This window comes from Sinocyclocheilus grahami, unplaced genomic scaffold (genome assembly GCF_001515645.1).
Source record: "Sinocyclocheilus grahami isolate Dianchi unplaced genomic scaffold, SAMN03320097.WGS_v1.1 scaffold49.1, whole genome shotgun sequence".
Lineage (NCBI taxonomy): Eukaryota > Metazoa > Chordata > Actinopteri > Cypriniformes > Cyprinidae > Sinocyclocheilus > Sinocyclocheilus grahami.
In genome coordinates this window covers 2,139,882-2,164,490 of record NW_015505228.1, presented here as the reverse complement: position 1 = coordinate 2,164,490, position 24,609 = coordinate 2,139,882, and the positions used below count along the sequence as shown (strand labels likewise).

At 40.3% G+C, this 24,609-nt stretch overlaps 2 protein-coding genes across 2 annotated transcripts in view; both read right to left on the bottom strand.

The window, feature by feature from the left end:
• Window positions 1–1,429: 1,429 nt before the first annotated feature.
• On the bottom strand, window positions 1,430–7,254 carry arl6ip1 (ARL6 interacting reticulophagy regulator 1). The gene is made up of 6 exons (XM_016269154.1): window positions 7,110–7,254; window positions 6,074–6,207; window positions 4,982–5,101; window positions 4,295–4,412; window positions 3,058–3,142; window positions 1,430–2,299 (listed from the first exon to the last, which is right to left on the bottom strand). Exons 1-6 carry the CDS (start codon window positions 7,143–7,145, stop codon window positions 2,181–2,183), a joined length of 612 nt encoding a protein of 203 aa, XP_016124640.1. The 5' UTR covers window positions 7,146–7,254; the 3' UTR covers window positions 1,430–2,180.
• A 1,039-nt stretch (window positions 7,255–8,293) lies between these two features.
• Window positions 8,294–24,609, bottom strand: part of LOC107583093 (serine/threonine-protein kinase SMG1-like) — a 34,458-nt gene continuing 18,142 nt past the window's right edge. The window contains exons 40-62 of the mRNA XM_016269188.1: window positions 24,207–24,436; window positions 23,709–23,957; window positions 23,471–23,609; window positions 23,282–23,391; window positions 22,971–23,189; window positions 21,999–22,192; window positions 21,675–21,847; window positions 21,285–21,564; window positions 20,532–20,804; window positions 20,147–20,381; window positions 19,835–20,061; window positions 19,598–19,754; window positions 17,220–17,409; window positions 15,590–16,062; window positions 15,176–15,313; window positions 14,760–15,092; window positions 11,595–11,822; window positions 11,266–11,477; window positions 11,077–11,177; window positions 10,808–10,984; window positions 9,995–10,101; window positions 9,438–9,911; window positions 8,294–9,076 (exon numbers count right to left, since the gene is read on the bottom strand). Of these exons, the coding sequence (XP_016124674.1) occupies window positions 9,834–9,911; window positions 9,995–10,101; window positions 10,808–10,984; window positions 11,077–11,177; window positions 11,266–11,477; window positions 11,595–11,822; window positions 14,760–15,092; window positions 15,176–15,313; window positions 15,590–16,062; window positions 17,220–17,409; window positions 19,598–19,754; window positions 19,835–20,061; window positions 20,147–20,381; window positions 20,532–20,804; window positions 21,285–21,564; window positions 21,675–21,847; window positions 21,999–22,192; window positions 22,971–23,189; window positions 23,282–23,391; window positions 23,471–23,609; window positions 23,709–23,957; window positions 24,207–24,436 (4,523 nt within the window). The 3' untranslated portion in view covers window positions 8,294–9,076; window positions 9,438–9,833. The remainder of the gene's footprint in view (window positions 9,077–9,437; window positions 9,912–9,994; window positions 10,102–10,807; window positions 10,985–11,076; window positions 11,178–11,265; window positions 11,478–11,594; window positions 11,823–14,759; window positions 15,093–15,175; window positions 15,314–15,589; window positions 16,063–17,219; window positions 17,410–19,597; window positions 19,755–19,834; window positions 20,062–20,146; window positions 20,382–20,531; window positions 20,805–21,284; window positions 21,565–21,674; window positions 21,848–21,998; window positions 22,193–22,970; window positions 23,190–23,281; window positions 23,392–23,470; window positions 23,610–23,708; window positions 23,958–24,206; window positions 24,437–24,609) is intronic.

The following is a 24,609-nucleotide window of genomic DNA, read 5'->3' as shown; positions in this document are numbered from 1 at the left end:
CCCCAACTGCTCCCCGGGCGCCGCAGCATAAATGGCTGCCCACTGCTCCGGGTGTGTGTTCACGGTTTGTGTGTGTTCACTGCTGTGTGTGTGCACTTTGGATGGGTAAATGCAGAGCACTAATTCCGAGTATGGGTCACCATATTTGGCCACACGTCACTTCACAGAGTGGACAGTGAAATCCTGTAAATACAGAGTGATAAGGAAGAAACTAAATCAAACCTGCTTTAAAACCAAGCAACACAACTGTAGCTGTACAACTTTACAACAGAAACACTGCTTTAACAAAAAAGCAAAACAGCCAGTTACAATTTTAAAAATGCTGTCTAATCGCTCTCGTTGTACTTGTGTTTTATTAGGAGATGCACAACCGTTCTTCTGTGGCTTTATAGGTAATATTTTCACGTACACAATTTAGCAAAATCAGACAATATTGTGTCTAATATATACCACAATATTAACTTATTATTGAATTGTTGTAAATAAATATCACATTTGCAACTGGTCAGTGTTCAAAAAATGCGGGGAAATCACTTCATGTAGTGATTACTGATCACATTTTAGAGAAGAAAAGAAAAAATAATACTCAAGTAAAGTACCGATACTCAAAAAGTGTACTTAAGTACAATACTTAAGTAAATGTCCTTAGTTACTGTCCGCCTCTGATTATCACAGGTAATTTAAGCCACTGTGTATGCACACAAAAGAGCGTTCAGCGGAACTCACTTAGACAGAGGCAGTTGATGTTTGTGTTGCAGTATGCAAGTGACTCTCATAAATGACCATGCAAAGAGCCATTTTGCTATTTTGGGCTACAGGAGAGAAGGCAGCAGCTGGACCCGGGCAGGTCAGAAGACAGTCTGGGGAGAGTATTCTGTGGGCAGCTCGGCGTTGGGAGATGCACAGTGACTCTTTTCGTTTGTACTAAACTAATAAAATGTACTCAAAATGACTCGAGACACTTCATTGTGCTAGTTAGATGTCAAATAAAGTTCTACACTGCATATAGGTCTTCAAAAATTGTTCTGTGGGGAAATAAAAAGGTTCAAAATTTGAGGGTACGTAAATATTTGGTATATTTTATGTCTGTATATATATACACATACACATTGTGTGTGTATATTTTTAATTATATTAAATCATATTTGGGTTAGTGTTAAGTATTATATATATATACCACTATAGTATTTGTTCATATATAGCTTTTATTTTCATTTTAGCTCCTTTATTTAAAATTTTTTATATTTCTGTTTAGGTTTATAGTAATTTCATTACTTAAAACTTTCAGTTCTTTGCCAAGTAAACATTTCTAATTTTCACTTCTTCTCATTTTTTCTCCATCTAATACTATCTACATTTTATTTCATCTCATCCTTATCACTAAAAATGATTTTTAATAGTTGACAATAACAATGATTTGTGGAAAAAATAGTTTTGAATCAGTTTATTGTTGTGCTGAACACACTCAAAAACAAAATGACAGTTAAAAGAACAAGGAGAGAAGACAAACTTAAGACAAGCCATTAGAAAGGAAGAAATACAAGGAGAGAAAATGAACATGTATATACAGCCCAGCAACATGTGTTGGATTGGGAAGTGGCTAGAGCTAGAGGACAGTAATGACGTCCACACAGCACTAGTACAGCAGTACGGGTCTAAACTCCCCTACACAAACACTCCAGTTCTGTTTTTCCAGTGCAATTTTCAGAACAGTGCAGAAATGCATGTTTCCAAGCCATCTGAGGAAGAAGACTACTGATGATGTGTTCTGTGCATCTAATTAGATAAAGTAAATGTTCGGTAGATGCTTCATCAATTTAAAAATGAATTAGAACAAATTAAGCACTCTTTATATTTTTGCACAGACTTAACACATTTACTATGACATGCAAATATACATGGATGTAAAACGGCTGAAATGAACGCAACATTTCAGTGTTGGAAAAAAAAATACTTCTGATGGAAAACAAATGTATCATTTGAAATGAAACCTAAAAACAAAAAATACATATGAACCTCAAGAGATATCTGCACATGTTTAAGCTGTTTACTAGATGTTACTTTTCACGATCAGCTCAGGCTTTACATTGGTCTGTTGATATCTGAGGTTGAGCGGGGCAGATGACAATTTTTAACACTTAAATTGATCAGAATTTCACTTTTCACTAGAGCCTAATCTTTTACTCGTTCTTCTTCTCCTTCTGTTTAAGAAGTTTGTTGATCTCTCTCTTCACCATGCCAGCATACTTGGTGATGATGCCATGCTGGTTGAGGCCAGGCAAAAGCAGAAGGAAACTCACTGTGGATACAAAACTGAAAATGAGTGGACAATCACTAATACAACAGCCCTGTGAAGGTACAAACCCGCCACAGACACTGAATAAAGGTACTGTTCAATTTTTACAGTTCTAAATTACGTTCCCTTATGAGGCGACTTGTTATATATTAGGGATGCACGATATATCGGCCACCATATCGGTATCGGCCGATAAACGCTCATTTTTTCTGTTATCGGTATCGGCCTGATTACATATACATACATACACACACATCATAAAATGATTCCTATTGGGATACCGATATGATTGGAATCTTCATATTTTTTCAAAAGTACTATTCACTTCATAATGGATATAACACTTTCATGTCAAATGAAAAATGACTTCAGAATATTTCACCTAATTGGTACAAACAGATTTAACAAACTTTGTGTGCAGGGAGGGTAAGTGGCAGCATATTTCTGGATTGAAACCGTGGCTTTCCATGACCTAAATACAATGACCTCTTTGTTGCGCAGCCTAGTCACTGTTTGCATGAGCTAAGCTTTCCTAAAGGACAGTGACTTCTCTACAGTTTGCACACTGTGGCGTGTCATAGACCCATAGATCTTGTTTTTTTTTTCCTGCTAGTAAATCGGAATGCATTTGTGATGTAAGAGATAGGGACATAAGCAGCGCATTGCTGTAATGTTATACGACAGCCTTTCATCGCAGGGGATTTCTTCAAGCAGTTTGCTTAACTTGGTAAACTTTTAGCCCTTATAAACAGCGTACATACCGATCAGGTAGGTGAGGAAGAGGTTATGCACTTGTTGTCCGATCCAGGCCACAGCCACAAGACTGCTGATGACGGAGAGGAAATACTGTAGAGAAGTAGAACAAATGTGTTACAAGGAGTACACAGAGGAGGAGCCCATTTTCTACAGAACTTACAATAATATACACAAACGCTTTCACTTGCACACACACTATTTGGTTTGAACAACATCTGATCAATAAATGTATATTTACTGATCACTGTCTTAATGAGCGAGTCATTCATTCAATCATTGAGAAAGCAAGTGACTGTTAGATCACCCAAAAATGAAAGATTTGTCATTAATTACTCTCCCTCAGGTTGTTCCAAACCCGTAAGACCCTCGTTCATCTTCAGAAAAATATTTTTTGATGAAATCTGAGCTTTCTGACTCTGTATAGACAGCAACACAACTACCACATTCAAGGCCCAGAAAGGTAGTACGGAACTCAACAAATAGTTCAATAAACCATCTGACATCAGCGGTTAACCAGAATTTTATGAGAAAGCTACGAGAATACTTTGTGTGCAAAGAAAACTAAAATAACTTTATACAGCATTTTTTCTCTTCCTCATCTCTGCCGCCATTCACAAGAGTACCACGATGTATGCGTCCAAAAATATCTTAATTTGTGTTCTGAAGATGAAAGAAGGTCTTACGGGTTTGGAATGACATGAGGTTGAGTAATTAATGACAGAATTTTCATTTTTGGGTGAACTATCCCTTCAAGAATGGGTTATTAAATCATTGGCTCACTTGATTCGTTTAAAAATGTGGATTCATTAAGGGAAAGAAACGACAGTTCTGCTGTGGCTTTGTTCTGAACCATTTCCGTTTGTGAAATTGAGCTAAACAGTTGATATTGACAATATTGTGTCTAACATATTTACTCAATATCACATTTGCAGCTGTACAGATATTAGGGAAAAACAGCAATCTTGTTCAAGTGATATTGCTAAACTACATATGATATAAATATCATAAATATACAAGACAAAAACCCACACAGGGTCATGCATTTTCTCTTAGGGGCTCAAGTGCTCCTTAATTATGTATAAGTAGGGCTAGGCACATGTTTGTTTGGTCTTACTGCTGAGCAACAGTGATAAAGCCAACTTAGTGGTGTGAAATGGCAGCTTGCTTTGAGTGTGAAATGCTTACGAGTCACTAGTAAATTTGAAGACATAAAACAAGGAAGGTGCTGTCAAATGAGCATACCATTTTTGGCTTTTCTTCCTTGAGGGCAAACAGACGTTTCCACCAGCCGAGCACACGGCGCTGAGTCTTCACGAGGTTCCCACAGATCTCATGGAAACGCTGCTGCTGTTCTGTTGTCCTGTGCAGGAACAAAATAGTGCTCAGAAAACATACACGATAAACAAACAATGTCTTTATGGGTAACACAAACACATCATAAATGTTCACTCATAAACGAAGAGGGAATCTGTTTCCATTTCTGCTTAGCCATTGCATTTTATTTCTGGGCATAAAACATGACCATATTGAAGGCTTAAAGCTTACAGGAAGCTGCCAGATACTAAAATAAATGCCAGGGGTCTGATCTCGACTCGCTCTGCAGAATGTGACGTGCATAGCAAGACCTCTCACTGCAGAGTGGAGATCCGCTGAGTCAAACCAACACTGTGCCTGACACTGGACACTCAGCAGCAACTGCAACCTGTCACTCAAAGACACCAGAGACCTGAACTAGAGCAAGGGAAGTTGCCAGGGGAGACCAAAAGAGGCAAGAACATACATGCTGTGCAAATACCCTATGTGTCTTCCCAGAGGATCTGAAGTGCTCTGAAGAGAAACATGCTATTTGATTAACCTCTCTAGTAGACGAGGAGAGTTACTTTAGAGCCTGTGGCCGAAAGCAGGACTTGCTGTCGTCTCTTCACTCACCATTTGTTAGAACCAAAAACACGGGGGGCAAGAGTGGGCACCAGGTAATCAGCCAGGCACAGGATCATGACACTGCAGGACAGACCAGTAAGCACAGAGGGGTCCAAGAAGTAGATTAGCCTGCCAATGACAAAATAGGTCATAAACTTGCATTCATTTCATTTTTTGATGACTGTATGCAAATTGTCACAATAAAAAAAAACACAGAGTGACACACGATTAGTTCATAGCACAGGATGTTTCTGAAAGTAAAAGGAGGAAGAGTAAAAAAGGAACTAATTCTTAAAAAGACATCACTATTAAGAACTATCCTTTTCTTTTAAGTTTTTAAAAAAAAAGCTGAAGCATCTTAGGTGCTTTCACACTTGGTTCGATTGCTCTTTTGCTTTAGACTATCTACAAATGTTAAACCTTAAAATAAAATGTTAAGGTTACTACTGCATCTTTCTGAAAAAATAAATAAATAAATGAAAATGCAGCAATTGATATTTAGTTTATTTATAGTTATTTCTAAAGCTTCAACGTACTGTCATTATAAAATAACTTCATTATCGTTTATTTAATTCCAACAAATAAGTTCTTGTTAAAAACTAACCAAATGTAAAAATAATTTGTCTATAATTTTCACACAGGAGAGACTTGGTGTTGATTCCAAACAAAAGGAAATATATCGGTATTGGCATCGGCTATCTGCCAAAATGAGTTGAAAAATATCGGCATATCGGCAAAAATCCAATATTGCGCATCCCTACTGGCAACATTATTCTAAATTCAAAAATAGTATTCTATTCTTCCAGAACGTAAATTACTGTATATAAGCAATGATTCCACTGGCATTCATGGCATTATTTTGAATATCAGATAGATCAGATTACAACATCATAATAGATTATTATAAAAGGCATACGTTTACAATGTGTAACAACCTATATAATCAGACGCTGAAGAAAGCAAGTGTTAATGGTAAAAAACCCATGAAATACTTCAAGGACTTCAGCTTTCAGCGTGTAACCTTATCTGATTAACTGAAGTGAAAGATTAGGCCTTTAGTAAAGAAGTAGCTCTAATGCATGCTATGAACCGCAGACTCACATGAACAGGATTGTGGTGGCACCCACTAATACTGCTGGGTACCACGGCTTCTCCCAGCGCAGGACCTGATCTCCAGCCAGGATCACCTCTCCCCATCCCTGCAGCTGCTCTTCCAGCAGACTCGTCTCTTGAGCCTAGAGAAGTGCTTTCAGTCAGTAACAGAGTCCAAACAATGAGTTCTCTTACGACAGATGACATGGCATTATCGGAAATGGTTGTACAATGGGAGTGTCATGAATTCATGGGATGGGCACATCCAGCAGGAATGTCAAGAATGTTAAATAGACACCAATATGAATTATTATCTAATCCGGGATATATTTTAGTTGTTAACATATACGAAGTAAAACAGGAGAACATAAATGGCTTTTAAGACAACGACTGTGAAACCCTGTGTTCAAACCAGCAGGCCATATTTAAAGGGTCTGTCCAGTTACTTCCTTTATCTGTGATAGATCGCGTAAAAATATAGGTAGTTCAAATGTGTATTTTAAAAGGCTAAAGCATAAACGTCAACCACAGTTCTTGGTGGCTTTAATTTACAACTAACGTAACGTTAATCTCTACTAAAAAAAATGCAGACTAGGATGTAACGTAAAGACTTTAGTCAAGCTTATCTCCAGCGACGCTCAAACTAATTTTAAGTTACAAATATTTATCAAAAGCAAATAACGTTACTTGTTAAAAACCTAATATATTAAATATGTACCAAACAAACAAACGCATTATCCCTAAAACCATTTAGTAAGGCGCTAGATATACCGAGTAATCCGTTTCGTTAGCACCGAATTAGTTAGCTTGCTAAGATCTTATCACGCAGTTCATATCCGTGGCGTTTAACTTACCTTCTATTCGGTGCATTCACAAGACTAACATTTAGACAATTAAAGACTGTCCTGTCATGCCTTTGTTTAATCCGTTTAAGGTTGTGACAGCAGCAGAAGTCCGCGTAGCATATTGCTAAAGACAATCATAAGATCTACATTTCGACAGCAGGCGAACTGCCTGCAAGACGGAACATTAACAGACCACTTACCAACAGATTTGCACTTTTATTATCGCCCTCAGCCATGGTTTATTTTGGTGTATTTCAGATACTGTGTTGCTCGGAGAGCACGATTATATGAACCCGCCTCCCCTGTACCGCGGCACTGGCAGTCTGTCAACCGACCGTTATTTCCAGGATGTTTTTATCTGAAACTCGGGACACAATGACTCATGGGAAATGTAGTTCACTAGTAAAATACAAGGGGGAACCGTTAACAAAAATATGGTACAGGGCCTAAACCGATAAAGACATTTCCCCCAACAAATGAGCAGTGGCAGGTGCGTAAACTCTAATGGTGAAATGCTTAAAAGGGTTGAAAATGTACAAATCAAGCTGTGGGCTCAGTAATGATCTACGTTGGAATAGAGCCAAAGATTTCATTTCCCCTAAATTAAAAGAAAAACTAAATTCACATATCTTACAATAATTTGGGTAACACGGTTGAATGGCTGAGCTTAAAAAATGCATTACCTACAATCTATAAAATGTGTAAGAATGGAGAAAAATGGAATACGATTGATATTTCTTCAAACTAAGCTAAAGAAAGAGTCCAGATAATGGCATTTCACAGGTGAACATTTTTGTAATGGTGGAAAATCGTGTGAAAACAAAGGGAGAAAGCTTAGATGCAGCCACAACTTGGGATGGGGCCAAATGTTCATTTTGGTAAATTAATATAGTTTATGGTTTTAAACTATTAATTTACTATTTTAATATATAATAAAGCTTGCAGTTGTAATATACGGTAGATTTCACCACAATTGAATATTTCAATATACATTAAAAATAATGTTTCATTTTAAAACAATCGAGAAGGTCAAATAGAAGTTAGCGTCGAGTAAACAAAACCTACATTTGCTAATAATTGGATACAAAATGTGTCATGCTGAAGAACAAATAGGCTTTCAATATTAGGTTACTACTGTATTAACCTCAGGTTAAGCAACGTAACTACACTTGTAATTATGAAAGGGGGGGTCACAGCACTGCTTTTAACACTGGGTAATGAAGCCTAGTTCCAGAACAAGGTTAAATTGCAGTACAAAAGGTAGACGGTGTGAATTGCTGTGGTTAGTCTAAACAAGTTAAAATTCCAATTCCGAAAATTCCAAGTGTAAAAATCAGACAAATATGAACAAAAACAGCAAATGCTTGAATGAAGACCCAAGAGGTTTAATTATAGTTTTATTTGACCAACAAAGTGGAGTAAAACCATTAAGAGACAACAATTGTAACCATCACCACATCACTATTCCATTACTTATTTCTCCCACTAAAAATGTAAAACTAGGTCAAGATCAGTAAAACGCAAGCTTTAATGAGGATATGTATCAGCGGTGATACACTTCCACAGGCAAGTCAAAAAAAGGAGCAATCTAGACTAAATCCATAGCAAAGAAAAAAAAAAAGGGAAGAATCTACAATACACAAACAAGATCAGAGATGCATACTAAAGAAAAAAACGCATTTAGAAACTGATTTGCACATCTCACCATATTGAGCCTGGGTCATACTCGAGGATCAAATCAAAGAGACCTCAGACTGAGCACTTGCCAACTCCAAGCACATCATTCATTGTGCCAAACATTCAGAAACACGTGACCGTGAATGTTCTCAAAGCCACTTTGCGATTTGCCTTTTAATTGAGAAATCTGTGCAGTACATTGGTGAAGGTGTAAAAAGTATTTCCTATATATACTTGAGGGGAAAAGGTCTTTTTTGTGGTTAAGAATGAACTCTAAGGTCTGCCAAAGGCCTTCTGGCTTCCAATGGAGTCCTTTGAGCCTTCTGGTCACACAGCCCTCCACACCCGCTCCAGCAGGAGACAGCTCAGCCGCAAGTCGTGCCCGACGACCCCAAGCCATCCAAAAACAGAGGATCCCTCCAAGACCGGATCACCCTTTCCCTCCACTCTCGCACAAATGTAGTCTAGAAACTCGCTAATTACCGCAGACCTTCGCTCAAAGAGGTGAATGTTCTCAAAGCCACTTTGCGATTTGCCTTTATTTGAGAAATCTGTGCAGTACATTGGTGAAGGTGTAAAAAGTATTTCCTATGTATACTTGAGGGGAAAAGGTCTTTTTTGTGGTTAAGAATGAACTCTAAGGTCTGCCAAAGGCCTTCTGGCTTCCAATGGAGTCCTTTGAGCCTTCTGGTCACACAGCCCTCCACACCCGCTCCAGCAGGAGACAGCTCAGCCGCAAGTCGTGCCCGACCCCAAGCCATCCAAAAACAGAGGATCCCTCCAAGACCGGATCACCCTTTCCCTCCACTCTCGCACAAATGTAGTCTAGAAACTCGCTAATTACCGCAGACCTTCGCTCAAAGAGTGGATAAACTGTCTCCTGCAAATGTTCCCTGTGGCAAATCCTATTTGTTTTGATAGTTGACAGACATTTATTTTGTTGTTGATACAGGGGTTGGTTGGGGGGGTAGTTCAAGCCGCGTGTGCCTTGCACCCCCCCACCCCGCCTCCCCATCTTGGTGAGCTCCCCACACATCTCGGGGAGACAGATGCAGACCCATTTCGTTGTATTAGCTGGATCGCCGGGTGTAGCTGTGCTACGGGGATCCGGTGTGGGTCCGAGGGAGGGTCTCTACACCCCCCCTCCCCTTTCCTGCATGGTGCTCTGTGGCTTCATTGCCCCAGACCCAGTGGATTTTGGTGGATTTCTACCCTCGCTGGACCAAAGTGATCTACAAGGATCCCGTTCACACCCATGCTGTCCATCCCTCGTACAACTGTGCCAGGTTGTCCAAGTTTGTCGCCTCTTTGATGACATAATCCACCTTAAAGAGAGCAAAATACATGGCATTAACAAACGCACACAACAGCAGCAGTAAGGTTGTATAGATAAAGGAGGAAAGCTCACCTGCTCAGTGACACTCATTCTCCTGTTAGGGTCCACATCTCTCCCTTCCAGTTTGGCCTTCACCCTCTTCCACACACTAACAGCGTAGGAATTCCTCTCTTGCACAGCTGAAGGAAAAACTGCTGATCAGTGATCTTAGCAAAGCTTCAAGTTGATTTCGTAAGAGGACTTCAATGAAAGGCACCATTTTCCTTTAGAAGATACCATTATCCAAACAATCCATTGTCAGTACAAACTGTAATTTAAACATCATAAGTTTAAACTGCCTGAACGTGAACATCAGTGAAGTGCTTTTCATACTCAAGTTAACATTGATCTATCGGTTAAAATAACTGCACATTGGCCCTTGTAGGTCAAACATGCAGATCTAAAGATTCTAAACTACTGTTCAAAAGTTTGGGGTCTTTAAAAGAAATTAATACTTTCATTCAACAAGAACGCATTCAATTAATCAAGCAACAGTAAAGATACAAATTTAAAATATTGTTAAATATTTCTGTTGCAGGATGTTTTGGCACTGAAGTTTTAAACTATACTGTTTTTACTGTATTTTTGTTCAAATAAATCCAGTCTTGGTAAGCCAGAGCCAAAAATAATTACCAACCCAAAACTTTTGAATGGTAGTGTATTTCTCAATAGTTTATAATTATTAAAATGCTAAAACATTGAATGCATGATCAGCATTAACTTGATGAATAGTGCCTTTTAATAGGCATCTTTTAAAATAACCACATATTGGTCAAACACACATATGTAAAATTGCTACATTTTAAATGGACCGATCTCTGAGATGGCATTCGCATCACAACTAACCTCTTCCAGTTTTGGGATCCCGCACGGCTCTTTTGGGGCTTGGGGCCAGTCCTTTACTGTTGATCATCAGAGTGCTGGGGGGAGTGTCCACCGGAGTCCCAAAGTTTCGAGGAAGAGCTTTGCGGGCATTCTGAGACATGCTGTCAGGCTGGGTCTTCACTCCACTGCAGCGCACTGCTATAGTAACAGACAGAGAGAAAGTTCAAACTCAAAGCACCTACAGAAAACCCCCCCCCCATGAAAGAACCAAAGCTACATCTTAAACTTACCAGCAGCAAAGCTGGTCTGGACTGTGGATGTGGGACTTGCACAGTCACTTCCTCTCTCAGTGACAAGAGGAGAGGCGAAGCTCACCAAGCCATTGTAGATGCTAAGGAAATTAAAAAAAAACAAATTTTTTAACAAAAAACCCCTTGAAGGATTACAAGTTGTGTTCTGAATCCAGCACAAGTGCTCACCTCTGGCTCTGAAGCTTTAGCTCCTTCAGGGTGGCAGGGATTTCTTGCAGTAGCTCAACCTGCTCTTGGCTGCGTGGTTGACCTGTAGCTTGCACTACTGTGAAAAGCACTATCTGCACATTATCCTGCCATGCTTTGTATTCTGACAGGAACTGACGCACACTACCCTCATAAGTCACTTCCTCTCCCTCCGCAAGGGCATTTTCCTCATCCTGCCAAATTGAAAAGCAGGTCTCAATTCAATAACATATAAAACCACTTTTTATCAGCGGTTAAAGGTGACCAACAAACTAAACACGTCAAGCATTTAGCATCAGAGGCTTATATACCTTTGCCATGGCACGCAGGAGGTGCTTAACATCAGCAAGTTGGCGGTTGTGATTGGACAGGATGCCTTTAATGGAGTCTACCAGCAGCTGCAGGGTTTCGGTCACTCTCTCCAGCTGCTGCTCTCTTTCCTCCTGCATGGCTCTCTGACTGGACATCTCCTGGGTGAGGTGATTCTGTGCGTACACAAGCCACTCAGGCCCACCAATGGACAGATCCATGGCAGCACTCTGCAAAGACATGATCCAATGCTTTTCAATTAGAAACAGCGGACACCCAACAGATTATGGTGAAATTTTTTTTTTTGGATTCCCAAGTAGTTCAAGTGATTTGCAGGTTTGCACTGATATAGTTTGACAAAATAAATGTAAAATGAAACACCAGAAACTAAAATAAATTGTTTTAAATCCTACAAGTGAATTCAGGCATACTATCATACATGTAGAGCAGGGGTGTCCAACCCTGCTCCTGGAGAGCTACCATCCTGCAGACTTTAGTTCCAACCCTGCTCCAGCACACCTGTCTGAGCTCTCCAGGAGCAGGGTTGGACACCCCTGATGTAGAGTATAAAAATGGATATTTAGAGATTCGCAGGATTCAAGTTTTAACTTATTTTTAAATATATCCTCTAAAATGGAAGTTAACCTTTACGGATTCATTAAATATCATCAACAATGAAATATACAATACTGATCGATCGCTATGCACGACAGTTCAAAGGTTTGGAGACAGAAGTTTTAAGAAACTGATAAAAGGAGAGTAAAGAAATTTATGATGTTACATGTTCTTCTTCTTCAAAAAAGAAACCCCAAAAAATAATCACTATTTTCAACATTGATAAGAAATGTTTCTTGAGCACCAAATCAGTATTAGAATGATTTCTGAAGAATCATGTGGCTCTTAAGACTCAGCTCTTAAAATTCAGCTGTGTCATTACAGAAATTACATTTTAAAATAATACTCAATCTCAATCTCAAGCTGTTGTGAGAGGTTTGACACAATGGTGCACCGTCTCAGTCTGTCCGACTCGGGTAAAATGAAGGTGAAGTACAATTCATATTTCTTCATTAAATAACTTATGAAGAATTTGAAAACTTTGTGAGAATTTTACAAACCATGCGAGTGAATCACTGCGCGTGCTCTCCCTTTCTCTCTCAAAATGCGCAAACAGCTTCAAATCACATTGCGTCTGTCTATAAGCGAGCTGCACGCTGTAGTTGACACAGGAATTGTCACTTGCACAATTGAGCCAGTGTTGCATCGTCACTAAAGTTTACAAAAAAGCATTTCTTTTTAATTCTTGCCAGTGTTTAAACCATTCTCATGCACTCTCCTGGAGATGGAGCGCTCATGCACACTCGGAAGCGCACCCACATATCGTCAGGTTCACATGTTTGCAGTGCGTATGCGGTGCATATTTTTTTCGAGCTCATGTTAACGGATTAAAGCATTCACACTGCACACGGTTGCGGTCCGGCAGTGTGTTCCAGGCGCGGTGCGTCTGCAGCAGTGCAGAGATCGTTTCCACACAGAGTCTATTTTTGCTGTGATACACGTGCTGAATTAAAGTAACAGTGCATTGTTTGCGGTAAATGTGAATATGGATTGACACGAAAACGTAGTAATTACACCATAAATGCATATAATTAAAGTCTCCTGTGTTTCACAGTCAACACATAGGCTATGGCTTTTTGGCTAGGTTTAAAGGAAAAGAGCACTTTTATATAAACAAGGCAATACGATGGCACTTGTGGAGGTAGGAAAACAAAGTTCTTTATGAACTGCAGGATTGCTTGTACTAAAGAATTAAATGCAAAAGAAAAGGCAGTAGAGCTGACGGTTTCGGTCATTGTTAAGTTTTAAAGGGTTAGTTCACTCCAAAATGAAAATTCTTTCATTAATTACTCACACTCATGTTGTTCCAAAACCGTAAGGCCTTCGTTCATCTTCAGAACACAAATTAAGATATTTTTGATGAAATGTGTGAGTTCTCAGACCCTGCATAGACAGCAACGCAACTGTAATGTTCCCAGACCGAAACGTAGCAAGGACATCGGTAAAACAGTCCATGTGACATCAGTGGTTCAACTTTAATTTTGCGAAAGCTACGAGAATACTTTGTGCACAAAGAAAACTAAAATAATTGATTTAACAATTCATCTCCCCTGAGTTACGTCTTCCGCCATTTTGGAGAGTACCCAAGAACGTAATCGGCATCGTTTACGTTAGGGTGGAAAGTGCGCGCATGAACGTAATCGGCGTGGTTTACACTTATGGTAAAGCGTGCCTATGCGTTGTGATACTCTCCAAAATGGCGGAAGACAGTAACTCAGGGGAGAAGAATTGTTGCACACAAAAGGTATTCTCGTAGCTTCGCAAAATTGAAGTTGAGCCACCGATGTCCTTGCTACGTTTCTGTCTGGGAATATTACAGTTGTGTTGCTGTCTGTGGAGGGTCAGAGAGCTCTCAGATTCCATCAAAAATATCTTAATTTGTGTTCTGAAGATGAACGGAGGTCTTACGGGTTTGGAATGACCTGAGGGTGGGTAATTAATGACAGAATTTTCATTTTGGGGTGAACTAACCCTTTAATTTACAATGTTTGTGATAATGTAAGAAAAGTAGTTTAAATGTTTTGCAACTTGCTTGCCACAACTTAATATATAAATCTAGAAGTAAATGCAAAAGTAAAACGCATTGAATAAGGTGTTTCTTATATTTATTGCATTTAAACACGCCTATGAAAGATTGTATTACTGTACTGTGTAAAAAAACAAAACAAACAATGCACATCACAATGCTGAAAAAAGCATTTTCAGTAACAATGTTTGGATTTGAAATCAAAATAATGGATGGATAAATATGTTTATGGTAAACAGCCATGGATCAGTTGCAGACTCCTGTGAAAGGAGGAAAGAAAGCACAGTGACCACCTGCTGCTTCTGCACCGCTTCACATACAGCTCACGAAATCAGGCTTGTGCCGTGTGCAAGCTATTGTGCAACAATTGCAAGGTTGTAAAAACAAAAATGCACTGCATGATCAAACATTTAGGTGAGAAAAATATATTTTTGAAAAATGTCTAAAAAATGCCCCCCACCACCCCTCAAATTAAAAAAAGTGGATAGAATAATAAAAAAACATTTTAAAATCCAGCAATACTCACCAGTCTATGCAGCAGCTGAAGTTCCAGAGAGGAAACGGAGGTGCTAAACTGGGCAGCATATGAGCAGGTGGCCTGGCATCGTTTCACAAGTTCAAAAAGTGTAGCATCCATGTTCAAGGCTTCTGGAGTGCGGGTACGCAGACCTTCGAAGTTGAGAATGGTGCTGCAGAGAAAAGTAACCTGGTTGGCACGCTGACTCTCCTTCATCACCAAGGCACGGCGTTCTGCTATAGTGGCCTCAAAGTCCTGCAGCACTGGGGCGAGTGCAGGGTTTGCGCCACCGGCCCACTTCAGCCTTTGCTCTATGCTGCCCTCTAGACTTGCCAACTTCTCCTGCAACACAAAACCCAATACGGTTTAAATTAAAAGGTTTCTATTTCACTTTGACATTTTCCAAAATATGCAACGGCTTTAACCTGGACGCTGCCAATAGAAGCTTCGTCCTGACTGAGTTTGTAGAGCTTCTTCTTCATGTTGCTCAGGATGATGGAGCGAGGTGGGGGACTGACCGTCATGGGCTGAGTCCTCGCACCGAGAATGTCCTCATGCTGCCACTGATGAGAGAGAACAGAGGGCAAAGGTCACATTTACTGGTGCTTGGTAAAATTTCATGGGTGAATTTCAGTCAAATCCCGCTCATGTTCAGATTAGAATTTGCTGCGCTGACCAACAAAAAGCTGCTTGGTTTTAAAGTGACTGTAGTTTGTTACTTCTCTATGTTATTGACAATGCATACGGGACCTGAATTTTTGCACACAAAGTTTCACTAGAACTTCACAGCCACAACCGATGACGACATTGTTTTTTGTAAACGGAGACACGGTTCTTACCTGGAACATGGCGATGTGAAGCTGAGTCCTCTGCAGGCTGACCTTACAGGCTTCAATGCTGACTTCCAGACGTCGTACCAGGTCCAGTTTTTTCCAAGCCGTGTCGTAGGAGCTGGCAAGCACTGTAGCCCTGTTGAGCAGCAGTTGGGATATCCGTCCTGCCTGCACCCCTTGCTCTATTGCTTTCTTGCACAGGTCATCCAGAGAAACCTTCCCCTCAGCGCCAAAGTCCTTGGCCTCCACCTGGGCAATGAGATCCATGCCGAGGGCACTGAGAGCGCTGCAGATGGCCAGGCCCAGAGCCTGGGTGGGGAGCCCCATTAGCATCTGCCTCACAAAATCTGCCGTGAAGGCTTTGATGGGCCGCATCATCTGGTCTTCGGTCACTACAGTGGAGCCTCTGTACATGGGTTTCACTATGGGTACTGGGCCATTTGAGGGTGGAGGCTCATCAGTAGGTGTAGCACATGTTCCTGTTGGAAAAATAAGTGTGTAATAAAAAGCCTGATTCTGCACAATGACTAGGGTTTTTTTCGATACCGGTGCCAAATCAATACTTTTAAAACAGTTTCAGTGCCTAAACCGATACTTAAAAAAAAATATATATATATTTTTTTAAATTCCCCAAAACATGATGGATTAGCCATTAGCACTATAAACGCATGATGTCTGTTTCATTCATACTGGACACCAGAGGGCGCCCTCGCACAGAAAATCCACATATCTAGTCACAGAAGTAGGAACTCATGACCCTCCAGGAAATCCCTTATATGGACAAAGGCATGCTATTATAGCTGCAACTGAGTAAACAGAATATATAAACGTTTTGAATGATAAAACAAAGGCAATAAACACTCGACTGCGACAATATAGATTATCTGTGTTATTCAAGCCATCTCTGGTATTTTCATAACAATTAAGTGCATTTATAATCCATTGCTAATCGATGTAGTAGCCTATGGAACATATTTTCTGCCTCATTCTGTGACAAGAAGCCACATCAGATCACAAAAGGAAGCATTTGACAGGTGTTGTGGAGTAAAAAGGTTATAATGTTCTCTTTTGTTGGACAATAGGTTTAGAAATGTGAATACAAGGGAAGTTTAGCTTTAGGCATTTTAATTTAAGCATGTTTAGCTTAGTTAACGGAAGGCTACCTGCTGCCATCAGAGCAAGTGTAATTACTGCATTCATGCGCTCCTCGAATGCTCTCATTTCCCGAGTTGTGCTTTTAAGTCGGAAAGTGTTGTAGTAACACTCTCGTTACTACAAAGATTTGTATTATTACAGTTTTCTGACTTGAGTTCACGTGCATTTTCTCAGTCGGGAAATTATTTTTCACGTGTGGTACCGGTGATGAAGCTTCTTACGTCCGTTTCGGAGAACCAGAGGACAAATATTTCAATCGATCGCTCAGGCATGGCACTGAAATCTGCGTTCTGATTCGGTTCTAGTACATACCCGTTACATAGGTACCGGTGCCATATTGGTACCAGGTTTCGGTACCCAACCCTAACAATGACATACTACTCTTGCGTGCTACTTTGTATTTCTTACTTTATTCATGCGTCATTCCTAATATTGAGAAAATATACATAATATATTGCGAAATTATCTAGCAGATGTTTACCAGATAGCGTCTGTGCAAATGATCCGCACAGACGGAAGAAGTCTCGGATGGTCTGGAGTCTCTTCAGGAAGAAAATTTCCTCCAAGACCTGCCTGGTCTGCACATTATCAAAGAAATGGACCTGTGTAGCTCTGGACTCCCGGATCACATCCACCTTTCTCCAGGCAGCAGGCACATCCATAGAGTTCAGCTAGAGGGGAGAACAGGATTCATTTAGACAGCACTCTAATCAAATAAACACATCTCAGGCATATGATCAGCTAGGGACAAAAACAGAAGAAAAACCTGACTACCCTCCTAGTCATATGCTCTTTTTTTCATCTCTTTCCACTTCAGTTATTTGCAGTCACAATTTGTTGCTTTCATGGAACACCATTCAATATGAATACACAATAATAATAGCATCAAAAAACATGGAAAATATGGTTTATTCTATTAAAGACGACAAAAACACAACTCAAATATATTACTATCACCAAAATGAAAATTCTTGGCCAAAGCCGAAACCGAACAAAATGAAACACTGGGCCAAAATACCGAACGTTTTTTTCCTCTATATTTTTCACCATTGCATTAATTAAATAGCCACAATGTGTTTTTTTTACTGTTTTGTCTTGCTTTTCAAAGAAAAACTTGATTACAAAACGACAATTTAAAAATATTTACTTAACACTAAACATTTGTTAATGTTCTAGCAGACATTATACCAACAAAGCACAATTTAACTTAAATTTAATTTAGTTAGTAAAATAATATTTTTTTGGCCATTTTTGAAACCCCTTTCTTGAATCAGGCATGTATTTTTTTACTGTACAAATAAATGCTGCCTTGCAGAGCAGAAGAGAATTCTTTTAAAACATTAGACAATATTACAGATCCCAATTTGAACAGTGTGTGAATGTTAAAATAAATGTATTAATAGAGCTGTTGTAATTATTATTATCGTCTTTATTTTATTTTACAGAACAACAGTAAAATTACAATACTAAAATTTATTAATGTTGATGGAGTTCTTGCTTTTTCTCAGCTTTTATTTTGGCAGAAACCCGCAGGAAGACCTTCAGTGCGGACAACAGCAGATTTATAAATGATTCTCATAACGAATTTGGGAAGATGTTTGTCACACGTATCGCATTGTCACACGCCTTGAAAAAATACATTAAAATGTGACCGAGCAACTGACGAGTAGCAGCTTCAGTGCAGATTTTCCCCGTGCTTTGGACTTTGAGCCCTTGCTATCGAGCTTGTCATTACTGTCAGAATACATGCAATTCGTGCATGTATTAGAAAACATAACATTTTGCAGTTTATTTAATAATTGTTTAAGGCCATTTCATGATTTCAATCGTCTTACAGTAACCAGCAACCACCTGTTCCTCTTCTCATCGAAGACAAGCGATGCAGTACTAAACAGTCTCTCGCTGTCGGTGCATGTAATCATTTTTTGCGTCTTTCACAATGTTGACATGTTTGCTGCATTAGTGCACGCCTCTATTTGACAGCGTCACGTCATTGTTTGGTACAATTTATTCAGTCTTGTCGCACTGAAAGAGATTTTTTTTGCTATTGTCTGCCAAATAATTTTGGTTGCCGAACTTTTGGTGCATCCCTAATCATAACTAGAGTATTTTACTGTTAATGCACTAATCCATACGGTATTTAACTCGTGTATACTTCTCAGACTGAAGAAAAAAAAAATAATCAGTATTCTTTGATAAATAGTACAGGTTTACAGAACATCTAAATTGTACAACAGACCCAGGTGGTCAAATATTAGGCCCGTCCACATGGAGATGCGCTTAGCTGTGTACGTAAAAATTTTGCATCGTATTGGCGTTTCATCCAGACGGATCCGGCGTTTTGGGAGTGTGAAACCGCTATTTTCTCAAACCGGGTACCAGAGTGGATCAATCTGAAAACGACACCTTTGCGTTTTCATGCATACAGCCAATCCGTATATTTTCATATATATATCATTACCCCACGTCTCGACCCTAGTCAGACACCGCTACGTCACGTAACAGCAACAAAAACATGAACGATTGTCTTTTTATTAACTAACATTAACACAGATCAATAAATGTATTGTTCCATGTTCGTTTGTATACAGCGCTAAAGGTTTATACGCATAGTCCAAGTCTTCTCCGTTTTTAGTGTATCTCTGTGGCAGAATTACAGTGCCACATACTGGCCTGGCATGTATACTACATCGTTTTGTGTCAGTTTCGTGTGTACGCAGATTTTTCTTGAGACGAGGGAGAAAAAAAAGATCGGACAGGGAAAGCTCAGGCTTCGTGTGGATGTGGCCTTAGACAGTATTACATCTCTAACCAAACATGAATTACAAACTACAATATTTTACAAATCAGTATTTTTACCTTGTCAATCAGAAGTCCAAAAGCAGTCTCCAGCTGTGCAAACATGCCATCAAAAGCTACCAACAACATCTGACCGGCACTCATCTTGGGTGTTTCCTGCACGGAGCTCTCCATGCTGCGCGGCTGGATCAGTTCTGAGTACTGGGCTCGCAGAACCCTGACACAAAACAGACACAAAGTTCAGTCCATCCAAATTCAATAACATTATGTACTTCTTAGAAAATATTTCCATTTTACCTGGTGATATCCAGATAGTGGTCATCTGGATCCTCCTCCAGGCCCATGGCGGTGTTACGAAGATGAGCCTGCAGAACCTCCCCCAGTCCCTGCAGCGAAACCCCATCTGCGCACTGATCGATAAGTGCGTCCAGCTCCACTAGCATGGCCTCTAATGTATTTTCTCCCTTCAGCATGCAGCGCAGAGCCTCTGGGAAGATGATCTGCCGGAAGTTTGTGTTGAGCTCCTTCAAATATTAATAAAAAATGTTTGAGAGGGGGGAAAAACCATCACTGAAACCACTGAATACCATTAAACACTGAGAACATTACCTGAAGGCAGGTGTAGACGCCATTGGCCAGGTAGACAACTTGCGAAGTCTCTGCAAGGCTGAGGATGTCCAGGTCATGTGACAGAAGCTGACACTGCTGCAATAGCTGCACAAGGCACGTGATGTTTCCACTCATACTGCAGAGCTCTTCCAGGAACCAGGCACCATCACGGGACGTCAGCTCCACCAGCTGCTCTCCGGCACTGGCTGCAGCTCCCTCCATCACCAGGTTACGCCTGCAAAGCACAGAAACACTGAATTCTTTCATTCTTTAAGATCACTGAAAAAAAGGCATGGAAGACCGGTACGTTTTTATTTCGGCAACAAATGAAGGTTTTCACAATTCTTGTAGCTTTTTTTTTTTTTTTAAAGCCACAGACTCAGACCTGGTGAGGGCACAGAGGGCAGAGACGATGATGCCGGCCAGGCTGAAGGACCCGAGCTCGGTGTCCTCGAGCAGGAAGACTTTGATGCAGCGCTCGATCTCCTGCAGCTGCTCCTCACAAACGGGCACACCAGCACCCTCTGCCTTCAGACGCTCTACCTGCCGCAGCAGCCGAGTGTTGGTTTCTGCTGCGTGGTGCTGCAGCGCCATCTCGATGCTAGATAGGAACTGACATGTGGCAGGAGGGGGCTGGGGTGCAAACTGCATTTCATACCTGAAAAGAAAGAAAAAGAGGATTTTTATGATATCTAATTAATTAGAGGACATGGAAAAGTCAATTTGAAAAATGATTACAATTAATAAAAATGCATGATTGATTTTTCCAGATTTTTCAGGACATGAGAACCTTGATTCAAAAGTTTGGGTGTTGTTTTTTTTGGAATACTTTTATTCAGCAAGGGCACGTTACATCACAGAACAAAATTACATTTTAAAATCAAAAAGGTTTTTAAATATAATATTAATAATAATAATAATATTTCACAATATTACTGTTTCACTGTACTTTTGCTCAAATAAATGCAGCTTTGGTGAGCATGAGCACTTCTTTTAAAAATCTTACTGACACCATACTTTTGATCGGTAGTGTAATTATAAAATTGTATAGTTTTTTATTATGTGAAGTTGGACCAGTTACTGATGAAAAAGCAGCCAAAAAGCGTGAACTGGAGACACAATCAGTAGTTGCACTTACTGGTGATAGACGGTCTGGCAGTGATCGACGGTCATGTCACACACCAGCTCCTCCATCCACTGTTTCCACGTGTGAACTCTGTGCCTGAGCAGCACCGCACGGGGGTACAGCAAGGCCACTGTGGCATAGCTGTGCAGGTGCTCGAGACAGCCACGCAGCTGAGAGCGCCTCTGCTGTAACAAAGCGCTCACCTCTGCCTCCAGTGCCTCACACTGGCTAATTAGATGTGCCTGGCCTGCATTCTGCAAGAAAGATGTTGCTGGGACGTAGCTAGGTGGACCTGCAGTTTACACAGACCAAAGGAACAAATTAGAAGTTTGCAAGTGCTCCTTTTGCTTCTCATTAAACTTCAGTTAATATTCTGTAAAAGAAACCCAAAATGATCTGCACCTAAATCAATAGGGCTACTGATCTCCTGGAGGAGACTGGCAAGCTGGGTGGCCTCTAGACTGGCAAAGGCAGCATGATACTGAGAGATGCACTGATCCAGATCTGACAACTTCCCCTGTATAGCATCCTGTACAGTTCTCTGCCTGGACTGCAACTGAGTGTGCTCGGAGAATCTGGAAATGGATGGGAGAAAGAATGACAGTTAGAACTTATAATCTGTCCAATCAAATCTACACTATTACACAATCAAGCAATAATTGTGACCAGCTGAGCATAATTCCCTCTATAAAAAAAAAAAACTCCTTGGTGGTCTCGTCTGCTGACCTGTGCTCCAGGGAGTGGATGGGATGATCTGCTCTGGTGTCGGCTCCCTCCAGGAACTCCATCTCCTCCAGCAGCTTGCCCTGCACTTTCTCCACTTGTGTGAGCTGCTCCTGCAGGTTTAGGTACTCATCCACTGTCTCCTCCACCTGCGGCAGCACTCCAATCATCTCATCACGGTTCTTGAACCAGTTCACCTAAAAAAAAAAAAAAAAAAAAAAAAAAAAAGAAAAAAAAATTTTTTGGTTAGCAAACCAAGTCAGGTCAAATTTATTTGTATAGCGCTTTTCACAATACATATTATTTCACAGCAGCTTTACAAAAAACAACGCTAATGAGTAAAATATCTTAACATCTTCATGCCTTACAATGGCATTCAGCATATTAGAGCTGGGCGATAATACGGTTTTCATTTTGTGACAAACACAAGTACCAAAGCAGTTGAGAACTGCTATACATTCACTCCATGGGAGTATACTACACGTATGCAGATAAAGTTGGGCACACTTGCGAATCCACCTTTTCATGAAGAGCTGGGTGATAATAGTTACATTTTGTACTGAAATAAATCAGACAGTTGAGATTTGCTATACACTTCAAATCGCTCAAATTGAGTGTACTGTATGCATGCAAGTGGGATATAATATACATTCGACTTTATATAGAGAGCTCAGCGATGACGGTTTAGGCCTACATTTTTGTGATGATATAAACCAGCTTGAGTGTCATTTTTTGATGTTGTATTCAAGCTTAAGAATTAATCAGTAGTTTGGTTTCCCTGAATATGTGATATAGCAACATGGCTCAACCGGGGCAACAGTTTGAGGATGCAATACCTGCTTACCCAACCAATGTCATGTAGCAGTAATGTTAAAGAAATTCATTATTTTAGCAAATTCTTATATTGAAATCAACATACCTCACATTTAAGAGGCAAATGTACATATCTGTACCATTTGCACTTAAAATTCTCACCTTAATCTCAGCCACACGGGAGGAGAAGAGGCTACGTGTGATGTCTCGCTCCATCTCTCTCTTGCTCTGCTTGTTCTCTGCTTGCTGACCACCACCTCCATACACAGCCCCTGCAAAGCCCACCTCGCCACCTGCTGTCCAGTCCACCAGAGGGTCATAGACAAACGCCTCCAAAAGAGTCAAGAGGGTCTCTCTACCACGGCGCATTATCTGGATGACCTGCAAGGAAAGGACACAGTTCCAATTTGTATGCATGTTCTAAATTAAACAATAAACGAATCATATACATTCATGAATCATCTCATTCTTACCTGTTCACAGGACAATCTAAAGATGCCCTCCACCCCTGTGACCCCCAAAGCGGTCTCAATATTGTGTGTCATACGGAAAGGAACCTTCTCTGGTACTCTCAAGCTTTTTCCTGTTAGGATGATAAGGTATTTAAATGTCTATGCCCATGAAGTATGTTTTGAGTCATTCTCAAGTGAACAAGCACTCACCCTTCTCAAAACAGACGTTGTAGTCAATGTGTACCACCTCACCAGTCGTCATATCAATAAGCACATTGTCAAGATGACGATCTCCTAATCCAATGATGTATCCCACCATTGACATTACAGCAGTGGATCTGGCATAAGACTAAATGAGACGCATAAGATTGGTTAATTATAGTGCAAGGCATTTATTCTAACACTGTGCCGAACATGGGTAGGACATGTGAATAGTGGTTCCTCTGACCTGAGTCACGCTCCACCACTCACTGGGGGTGGTACAGGAGCACCAGAGCTCCTTCGCCAAGAGGTTAGGGGGTGTAGCCTCCATCAGCTCTCGGAGAACGTCTCTCATGACACTCAACGGCCAGTCACGGCGTGACACATCCAAACTGAGTCCGACAGCCTTTAAGGCAGGACTGATCTTACTGTAATAGAGCTCACTGGGCCGTGGAACCATGGGAAGATTCTGAGGTTGCTGGAAGGAGTCCTGTGCCTAAATTAAAAAAAAAAAAAAGTTACAAGATTTGGTCAATTTTTAAATCTTCCTTCACCGAAAGGGAAGCCAATCAATAGGGCTGCACTATTTACCTCAACTGAAAATGACAACTGGCATTTTTTATATTTTATGTATTTTTACTTTTATCAATTATCTTAATTTTTTACATAACAAATGGTCTTAACTACAAAAACCCTGTAAAACCATATTTTTTCTGAAGTGTTCTATGCTAATTTTCACTCTCACCTTCTGGGCTTGGACCACAGCCTCACGCTGCTGCCAGCGTTTGTACAGACCAAATAGTGGAGTGGCTCCATCCACCCACTGGATGAGGCCTGATCTGGTGCCCAGCGGTGTGACAGAATAATGACGGGCGTGAAACCTTGGACTCTCCTGTTGATTCACTTTAGTGAACATGGTGTTGACGATAGACAAGAACTGCATGATCCTCTCATCCAAATGCAAGTCCTCCAATCCTAAAACACAAAGATAATGTTTACATGAGCAAATGTTAAATGCATTAAATGGGATAATTCACACAAAAATGAAAATTATGTCATTTACTAAACTGCTCAATTTATACTTTAAAAAGGGGGGACAGAAATCTCAAGTAATGTTTATTTGTGTTTCGAAGAAAAACAAAGGTCTT

Bases quoted from the DNA above. Each gene is read 5' to 3' on its own strand.
- arl6ip1 (XM_016269154.1), bottom strand. From the start codon at position 7,145: ATGGCTGAGGGCGATAATAAAAGTGCAAATCTGTTG. The intron at 3,143-4,294 runs GTATGCTCATTT...ACTTCTCTACAG, and splicing joins AGGAAGAAAAGCCAAAAATG to TATTTCCTCTCCGTCATCAG. The intron at 2,300-3,057 runs GTATGTACGCTG...TTGTATCCACAG, and splicing joins CTTCCTCACCTACCTGATCG to TGAGTTTCCTTCTGCTTTTG.